At 37.6% G+C, this 10,552-nt stretch overlaps 1 protein-coding gene across 2 annotated transcripts; it reads left to right on the top strand.

Annotated features, from left to right (window-relative positions):
• The first annotated feature begins 2,192 nt into the window (after positions 1–2,192).
• Positions 2,193–8,891, top strand: LOC124262807. 2 transcript variants are annotated; one of them, XM_046697355.1, is made up of 6 exons: positions 2,193–2,464; positions 2,987–3,249; positions 3,688–4,023; positions 4,300–4,448; positions 8,373–8,480; positions 8,767–8,891. In XM_046697355.1, exons 2-5 carry the CDS (start codon positions 3,160–3,162, stop codon positions 8,449–8,451), a joined length of 654 nt encoding a protein of 217 aa, XP_046553311.1. In that variant the 5' UTR covers positions 2,193–2,464; positions 2,987–3,159; the 3' UTR covers positions 8,452–8,480; positions 8,767–8,891. The 2 variants fall into 2 exon arrangements, with proteins under 2 accessions (XP_046553311.1, XP_046553313.1); XM_046697357.1 differs by having other exon boundaries at positions 2,196–2,464; positions 4,300–4,416.
• The last annotated feature ends 1,661 nt before the right edge of the window (positions 8,892–10,552 follow it).

Genomic DNA, 10,552 nt, shown 5'->3' with positions numbered 1-10,552 from the left:
GGTATTCAGACCAGACATCAGGCAAATATCAGTGTCGGAGCCCTAGTTTATTCAGGAGTCGTCTGGTATGCCTCAGTGTATGATAGGAGAACCGGAATACTCCCGACTGGCTCAAAATGGGCTGTATTTAGATGGTATTCAGACCAGACATCAGGCAAATATCCGTGTCGGAGCCCCAGTTTATTCAGGTGTCGTCTGGTATGCCTCAGTGTATGATAAGAATACTGGAATAGTCCTGAAAGGCTCAAAATGGGCTGCGTTTAAATGGTATTCAGACCAGACATCAGGCAAATATCAGTGTCGGAGCCCTAGTTTATTCAGGAGTCGTCTGGTATGCCTCAGTGTATGATAGGAGAACCGGAATACTCCCGACTGGCTCAAAATGGGCTGTATTTAGATGGAATTCAGACCAGACCAGACATCAGGCAAATATCCGTGTCGGAGCCCCAGTTTATTCAGGTGTCGTCTGGTATGCCTCAGTGTATGATAAGAATACTGGAATAGTCCTGAAAGGCTCAAAATGGGCTGCGTTTAAATGGTATTCAGACCAGACAGACGTCAGGCAAATATCAGTGTCGGAGCTCTAGTTTATTCAGGAGTCGTCTGGTATGCCTCAGTGTATGATAGGAGAACGAGAATACTCCCGACTGGCTCAAAATGAGCTGTGTTTAAATGGTATTTAGACCTGAAATTAGGCAAATATCCGTGTCGGAACCCTAGTTTATTCAGGAGTCGTCTGGTATGCCTCAGTGTATGATAAGAATACGGGAATAATCCCGACTGGCTCAAAATGGGCTGTGTTTAGATGGTATTCAGACCAGACAACAGGCAAATATCAGTGTCGGGGCCCCAGTTTATTCAGGAGTCGTCTGGTATGCCTCAGTGTATGATAAGAATACGGGAATAGTCCCGACTAGCTGAAAATAGGCTGTGTTTAAATGGTATTCAGACCAGACATTTGGCAAATATCAGTGTCGGAGCCCCCAGTTTATTCAGGAGTCGTCGTCTGGTATGCCTCAGTGTATGATAAGAATACGGAATACTCCCGACTGGCTCAAAATGGGCTGTATTTAGATGGTATTCAGACCAGACAACAGGCAAATATCCGTGTCGGAGCCCCCAGTTTATTCAGGAGTCGTCTGGTATGCCTCAGTGTATGATAAGAATACGGGAATAGTCCCGACTGGCTCAAAATGGGCTGTGTTTAAATGGTATTCAGACCAGACATTTGGCAAATATCAGTGTCGGAGCCCCCATGCAGTTTATTCAGGAGTCGTCTGGTATGCCTCAGTGTATGATAAGATAACGGGAATAATCCCGACTGGCTCAAAATAGGCTGTGTTTAAATGGTATTCAGACCAGACATCAGGCAAATATCAGTGTCGGAGCCCCAGTTTATTCAGGTGTCGTCTGGTATGCCTCAGTGTATGATTAGAATACTGGAATAGTCCGTTGAAAGGCTCAAAATGGGCTGCGTTTAAATGGTATTCAGACCAGACATCAGGCAAATATCAGTGTCGGAGCCCTAGTTTATTCAGGAGTCGTCTGGTATGCCTCAGTGTATGATAGGATAACAAACAATGTCAATGCACAGCGATGGGCTGTATTTAGATCTGGTTGTTAATGAAAATGTGTATCATATTAGATATGGTAATGTGTTCGAAATATTTAAAATAACTAATCTTACCTCTGACATTTTGGTTAAATGTGCTGTACAGCTGGAAAGTTGGTCTAAAGTTATTGCCCTCTAACTAATCTAATTGAAATAACATTGGGCTAAATGGAATAAGATGTCGTACTCCTTGTTTTACACATACACGTAATATTACTTGCATACAAGTACGACTTACGTAATATTATTAACATCAGTGTTCATTTATTTACACCAGTGTTAATATATCTCTCTTCTTTATTAACATTATAGTGTTAATCTGTCAACGCAAGCGTGCCTCGATACATTTTGGCGCCAATGAATGGTGATCGAGGCAATCGCTGCATCTCTACTGGCCTCATATTACATGATACCTAGACATTCTTTAGATATCTTCAAATGGATGTCAGCATGTTCAAAACGCAGTGATTTCAATGCGAATATCGTCTGTCAACTCGCGCGATCGTAGCCGAAAGACGTAAACGCTTTGATGAGGCAATAAGTTATTTTTTAGAATGTGGCGTGCCAGTTCGCTAAAAAGTAGGGAAAAGTGGTAACCGACACACGGGATATATTAGTATCATTTTCATTATTTCCATGAAAAATAGGTATCACTTATTGATACAGGACATTAAGTTTGTATGTAACATGACATTGTGACAAATGAACCAAGGGAGGTAACTCTACGGCTACAGTGCCGTCATCTTCCAAAAGTGCCGTCAAACGTCATCTACGGGGTTTACACATTCCACTGCACGATCCTCGCCATTTTTAGAAGACTGGGCAAGCTGACGTTGTCATTATTCTCCCCAGGTAAACGCTATGCGAAAATATAGTACACACATTGATGACATTGCAAAGATAATTTTCACATATTAATGTTTACATGTTGTATTGATGCTGGAAGTCTAAGATCATGTGTAAACAGTGAGTCATAACCTAGACTGGGCAACCACATATTCAAATGGGTGGTGTACGTTTATCTAAAACATCTGAATCAGTGCAACTCCCAGTCAGGTAAACAAAACAATGTTATGAACTTATCCTACTTGGAACTTCAGGTGAGTATTTCAACTCAAATATTTATTGTATCATTGTAGATTTAAATCGGGTATATTGTTCACTGGGAAAATGTAATTCAATATTCTTGACAGGAACCGAGAAATTGACCTGTCTGACTTTCTGGAATTATGATCTACAAACAATAAGATGAGAGAAATAAATACATTCGAACATCATTACATTTCCATTATGGTTCTGACCTAACCTAAATGTGGTCTTCAGGTTCCCACTTACTTCGACATTAAGTGATATGATACTTTCATTTTGTTTCAGCAGATCTCTCAAGCCGCAGTCTACTGTCTGCGCTGCCAACACCAGACAGGATCCCCCATCCTGATCTTGCACCTACTACGATTGCAGCCCTTCAAGCAGGTGAAAGGAGCAGCCAGATTTTTAACTCTGTATTGAAGCAGTGTGAAACAGTTTACACAACTGTTTATCCATCAATGTCATCTTCACCATACTATCAATCAATCGCCAGGAGGATGGTGGCAAAATATCCTTCATTGGCCTATGCACATGGCAAGACACTTTGGGTAAGTTTGAGTTGGCTTCAGTTTATATCTCTTATTCAGTGATGTAGTGTCAAAGTGCATACATACTGATAGTTCACATATCCCAAGTACTCGACTTTTACCAATTTCAACATATATGGCTCTTGTATTACAGAACTTGATATTCTGTGATTCTTTTTGTTTTATCACGGAGTAATTATTTTCAGATAATGTTTTTGGTTGAACTGCATATGATTTAGAATTAGGTACTCTTCTGTTAGATTTCAGTAAGAGCTTGTGATTTAAAAGCACTCTTGTCTGAATGTTCTTTTCCTAAATAAATGCATGAGACTCAATACCCCCCAATTTGTGAATTCGTATAAAGGTAAAGTCAGTATTATCTGTTTGCTATAACCAAGAAACGCACTCCTTCCTTCTAATCGGAGGTTAAAAACAAACTCTCCTATTGTGTCTTTTCAGAGCTTTTTTGTGTCCAAATTGAGTCAGCGATGCCGCACCAATAGATTTCAAAACAATGCAAAATCAACAAGACCTGCGCCTAAGGATTCTGAAGATGCACAACCTCAGAAGTTGTTCAAGATGGCTAATAAATCATCAGGTGTGATATCAGAGAAAGATTTTGCATCCCATCTTGATGAAATAAAGAAGGAATGGGAAGGAAAGCAATCAATTACTCATCTGCAAACTCTACTAAAACAGACAAGACAATTTCGCAAAGAGTGGCAAACCACCTTGAAGCCTGAGAAGATTGAGCCCATTTTAGAAAAGTTCCCTTGTTTTGAGGAAGGATGCTTTGTAAGTATAAATCATTTGAGCTTATTCAACAGCAAATTTTTGTTTCAAATTTAGTTTCCCTAAAGTACTACCATGGACATCTTCATGTGTCCTTAAACATTATTTATTATATACGGACATTACAGGTGTACAAAAGTACTTGTACAGTGTTAGCACATTAGTTGATTTATGGTCATTGTTGTTCTAGTGTTAATCTTATATTGAACAAGCAGGCAAGCCCTGTTGCATGTCTTTGTGCCTCTTAATCATTAAATACATTCTAACATACTGTTTCAGTTGGTGTATGAATTCTTTTGCCAACGCAGTGATGATCCAGAGGAAGCGAGGGAAGAAATTGCCAGAAATATGAAATGGATAATGCACACTGTCGTATCTAAAAAAACTGCACCTGAGGCATGTATTAATGGCTCCAGAAAACTCAAGATGTATATTTTTTTCAATTTCTTGTTACAAGTTGCTTGTCATATGGCTTATATTATTTAATATCATAATTTAATATGTTTCTATTTAGATATGGTGAACTATCAAAATACTTAACTAATTTCACTAACCCTCTGTGATACCTTAATATGTTAATTAATATTGATTTGATAGGGTTATTGTTTCAAACTGGGTTAACATGTAATTGGAAATTTTATTTCAATAATTATTGTTTCAAATTTTCAGGGTACTGATGCTGAAAAAAGCATCCAACTGTTCCGATTTGTAGAAGCTTGTTTCCAAGCAAAGGGCAAGGGTTTGAAGTCAAAGACCTGCATTACCATAGTCAATGTAAGATTTTTTGAAAATGATGTTCTTCTGTAAGTATTGTTACACTTGAAAACTAGTTTACTTCATTCCTGAAGTAAGTGCTTATGATCAGCTTTATGACAAATGGAAATGCATTAGACTGCAAGGACAGGTGATACCTTTATGATAAAGATATATTTAAGATATTTTTTATTTGCAAATAGTAGTATAGTTAAGAATAGATGTTTCATTTACTTAATGCTGTTGTGAGATCAACTTGTAAACTGACAATATTCAGCCGTAACAAAAATGTTATTTTATGTTAACAGGATGTGAAGAGTGTGGAAACAGTTCCTCAAAAACATCTGCACAGCCAAGTGGAAGAGGCTCCTCATCTTGTGGTCTTCCTTGACAGCTCAAAACACATCCTATGCCAGTACATTGTGGAAGAGGCTCCTCATCTTGTGGTCTTTCTTGACAGCTCAAAACACATCCTATGCCAGTACATTGTGGAAGAGGCTCCTCATCTTGTGGTCTTCCTGGACAGCTCAAAACACATCCTATGCCAGTACATTGTGGAAGAGGCTCCTCATCTTGTGGTCTTCCTTGACAGCTCAAAACACATCCTATGCCAGTACATTGTGGAAGAGGCCCCTCATCTTGTGGTCTTCCTTGACAGCTCAAAACACATCCTATGCCAGTACATTGTGGAAGAGGCTCCTCATCTTGTGGTCTTTCTTGACAGCTCAAAACACATCCTATGCCAGTACATTGTGGGAGAGGCTCCTCATCTTGTGGTCTTCCTTGACAGCTCAAAACACATCCTATGCCAGTACATTGTGGAAGAGGCTCCTCATCTTGTGGTCTTCCTGGACAGCTCAAAACACATCCTATGCCAGTACATTGTGGAAGAGGCCCCTCATCTTGTGGTCTTACTTGACAGCTCAAAACACATCCTATGCCAGTACATTGTGGAAGAGGCTCCTCATCTTGTGGTCTTCCTTGACAGTTCAAAACACATCCTATGCCAATTCATTGTAGGAGACAATGTAAAGATTTTTCTTCAAACACTGTCATTGTTTGATGCAGTGATCAGTCTCCTTGGGAGTTACTATGTTTTTGATTTGGAGTACCCCCCTGCATATTGCCAGGTTCTTGGTCTGCTACAGCACTGGGTTGTATCTGACATATTTACTGGATCAAGGACATCCAATTGATAAAGTTCAGTGATGAACTGACAAGATCCAAAGATAAACACTGAGATATTAGAATGTTTCCCAATCAAGCTTTGAACTTTCAAAAAATCTTTTTGGTAGTAATGCAGCAATGTATACCATTCTTTTATCCAGTGGCATGATATTTCTCTAATAATATGTTAAAACAAAAGGTAAAAAAGTCAGTTATACCAGGGAACATCCCAAGGAGACCTTTGTGAAAGGAAACAGACTGAATCTTCCTTTAGTTTTCATTACAATGATGTTGTCTATTTCAAATTTATGCAAACTGCTGATATTCTAAAGAGAAAGATTATTATACAAATTATGAAAGCCAAACTTTTCAAAGACCATTCATAGTACCTATTGTTCATTCTGTTAAGGCAGACAGAAGTGTTCTTCCTGTTCAAAAGAATTGAATTTCATTTATTGTGCCAAATTGAACTAAACTTCGACCACATCGTCTGTTCTCAATAAACATTATCTTGAACATTAGCCATTGTGACATGATGATCAAATATATAATGATCTTATATATACCCCATAGGGAGTTGTTTTAAGTTTAATCCATTATATTACCCCTGCAATCAAAAGCAAACTTTCGTTCACTCAAGACAAGATTACAATTGTCTGATTTGAACTCTCGCACACTTCAGGAATTTCTGAATTTCGCTCACCTAAGATTAGAGATGTCCTCCATAATCCCTCATTGTCTAAGGAATAGCACGCTTCATTGCTTTGCCTACCTTAGACAATACCTGATAATTCAGGGAAGTACTTTGCTCATGACAGAGTACAGATTATCCTATTGTTGTGCCAACACATATATTTGGTACTCATTTTTTTTATTTCTTCACCAAGGTGATTTTGATAACCATCATTAGTGGACCATTAGTTTAGTGATATTATTGTTTGAATGTAGAGGTATGTTGCTTCTATTGTTTACTTTTATACCTGTTTAATACATAGGATAGTCAAAAACCTCTAAAATTTATTTTTGACATTTTCTTTTCTTTTCATAAGTGGGGGAAAATACTGTTATTTTGATACTATTCTAAAAATGCAGTTTTGAAGAATTACTAATGATCTGCCTGGGAACATGTGTCCTGATATGACCATGAAGATTGAACTTTTTTATGCTCTAATGCTCAAATGGAGAAAGAGAATAGTTTAATTTAAAGCTTTATCAGCGTTTAAAACTCAACTTTATTTGGCACTGTCTACCTTGTAATGTATAACGATGGCTTTAAACAAAGCAGTAGTTTCACTAGTCCACACAGCAGACACAGCAGCCAAATTAGCAACAACACAAAAATCACCAAATATAAACTTTCATACATCCAAAACAGAAACTAAACAACTCATTAAATCAAATATCCTTCATACTGACTTTCAACACAACATAAACAACAACAAATCAACATGGGTTACTTCCATTATAAAATCACCCTTAAGAAAAATCCCTACATTCTCAAACATTAAAAATATTGACACGGCCATAAACAGACTCATCACAGGTATCACAAACCTCAACCACACACTCTACAAACAAAATAGACATGCAGATGGACTATGCACACACTGTAATACCCAAGAAGACATAAATCACATACTCATACACTGCCAGCTACAAAAGACAAACATTAAGCAACTACAAAACAGCATTACCTCCAAATATTACAATAACATCCCACTACTCCTCAACCCCCAAAACCCAACAAGTATCTTCAACGCCCTAACAATATTCCTACAAAACTCAAATCTTCTAAAAAGAATCTAAAACTCATTAAATAAACTACAGCCGGACATCTTCATGTGTCCTTAAACATTATTTATTATATACGGACATTACAGGTGTACAAAAGTACTTGTACAGTGTTAGCACATTAGTTGATTTATGGTCATTGTTGTTCTAGTGTTAATCTTATATTGAACAAGCAGGCAAGCCCTGTTGCATGTCTTTTGTGCCTCTTAATCATTAAATACATTCCCTAACATACTGTTTCAGTTGGTGTATGAATTCTTTTGCCAACGCAGTGATGATCCAGAGGAAGCGAGGGAAGAAATTGCCAGAAATATGAAATGGATAATGCACACTGTCGTATCTAAAAAACTGCACCTGAGGCATGTATTAATGTATTAATGGCTCCAGAAAACTCAAGATGTATATTTTTTCAATTTCTTGTTACAAGTTGCTTTGTCATATGGCTTATATTATTTAATATCATAATTTAATATGTTTCTATTTAGATATGGTGAACTATCAAAATACTTAACTAATTTCACTAACCCTCTGTGATACCTTAATATGTTAATTAATATTGATTTGATATGGTTATTGTTTCAAACTGGGTTAACATGTAATTGGAAATTTTTATTTCAATAATTATTGTTTCAAATTTTCAGGGTACTGATGCTGAAAAAAGCATCCAACTGTTCCGGGATTTGTAGAAGCTTGTTTCCAAGCAAAAGGGCAAGGGTTTGAAGTCAAAGACCTGCATTACCATAGTCAATGTAAGATTTTTTGAAAATGATGTTCTTCTGTAAGTATTGTTACACTTGAAAACTAGTTTACTTCATTCCTGAAGTAAGTGCTTATGATCAGCTTTATGACAAATGGAAATGCATTAGACTGCAAGGACAGGTGATACCTTTATGATAAAGATATATTTAAGATATTTTTTATTTGCAAATAGTAGTATAGTTAAGAATAGATGTTTCATTTACTTAATGCTGTTGTGAGATCAACTTGTAAACTGACAATATTCAGCCGTAACAAAATGTTATTTTATGTTAACAGGATGTGAAGAGTGTGGAAACAGTTCCTCAAAAACATCTGCACAGCCAAGTGGAAGAGGCTCCTCATCTTGTGGTCTTCCTTGACAGCTCAAAACACATCCTATGCCAGTACATTGTGGAAGAGGCTCCTCATCTTGTGGTCTTTCTTGACAGCTCAAAACACATCCTATGCCAGTACATTGTGGAAGAGGCTCCTCATCTTGTGGTCTTCCTGGACAGCTCAAACACATCCTATGCCAGTACATTGTGGAAGAGGCTCCTCATCTTGTGGTCTTCCTTGACAGCTCAAAACACATCCTATGCCAGTACATTGTGGAAGAGGCCCCTCATCTTGTGGTCTTCCTTGACAGCTCAAAAACACATCCTATGCCAGTACATTGTGGAAGAGGCTCCTCATCTTGTGGTCTTTCTTGACAGCTCAAACACATCCTATGCCAGTACATTGTGGGGGAGGCTCCTCATCTTGTGGTCTTCCTTGACAGCTCAAAACACATCCTATGCCAGTACATTGTGGAAGAGGCTCCTCATCTTGTGGTCTTCTGGACAGCTCAAAACACATCCTATGCCAGTACATTGTGGAAGAGGCCCCTCATCTTGTGGTCTTACTTGACAGCTCAAAACACATCCTATGCCAGTACATTGTGGAAGAGGCTCCTCATCTTGTGGTCTTCCTTGACAGTTCAAAACACATCCTATGCCAATTCATTGTAGGAGACAATGTAAAGATTTTTCTTCAAACACTGTCATTGTTTGATGCAGTGATCAGTCTCCTTGGGAGTTACTATGTTTTTTGATTTGGAGTACCCCTGCATATTGCCAGGTTCTTGGTCTGCTACAGCACTGGGTTGTATCTGACATATTTACTGGATCAAGGACATCCAATTGGATAAAGTTCAGTGATGAACTGACAAGATCCAAAGATAAACACTGAGATATTAGAATGTTTCCCAATCAAGCTTTGAACTTTCAAAAATCTTTTTTGGTAGTAATGCAGCAATGTATACCATTATTCTTTTATCCAGTGGCATGATATTTCTCTAATAATATGTTAAAACAAAAGGTAAAAAAGTCAGTTATACCAGGAACATCCCAAAGGAGACCTTTGTGAAAGGAAACAGACTGAATCTTCCTTTAGTTTTCATTACAATGATGTTGTCTATTTCAAATTTATGCAAACTGCTGATATTCTAAGAGAGAAAGATTATTATACAAATTATGAAAGCCAAACTTTTTCAAAGACCATTCATAGTACCTATTGTTCATTCTGTTAAGGCAGACAGAAGTGTTCTTCCTGTTCAAAAGAATTGAATTTCATTTATTGTGCCAAATTGAACTAAACTGGACCACATCGTCTGTTCTCAATAAACATTATCTTGAACATTAGCCATTGTGACATGATGATCAAATATATAATGATCTTATATATACCCCATAGGGAGTTGTTTTAAGTTTAATCCATTATATTACCCTGCAATCAAAAAGCAAACTTTTGTTCACTCAAGACAAGATTACAATTGTCTGATTTGAACTCTCGCACACTTCAGGAATTTCTGAATTTCAGCTCACCTAAGATTAGGAGATGTCCTCCATAATCTCCTCATTGTCTAAGGAATAGCACGCTTCATTGCTTTGCCTACCTTAGACAATACCTGATAATTCAGGGAAGTACTTTGCCTATGACAGAGTACAGATTATCCTATTGTTGTGCCAACACATATATTTGGTACTCATTTTTTATTTCTTCACCCAAGGTGATTTTGATAACCATCATTAGTGGACCATTAGTT

This window comes from Haliotis rubra, unplaced genomic scaffold (assembly GCF_003918875.1).
Source record: "Haliotis rubra isolate DU_JTF1 unplaced genomic scaffold, ASM391887v1 Scf857, whole genome shotgun sequence".
Taxonomy (NCBI): Eukaryota; Metazoa; Mollusca; class Gastropoda; order Lepetellida; family Haliotidae; genus Haliotis; species Haliotis rubra.
This window is presented reverse-complemented; position numbering and strand designations above follow the sequence as displayed.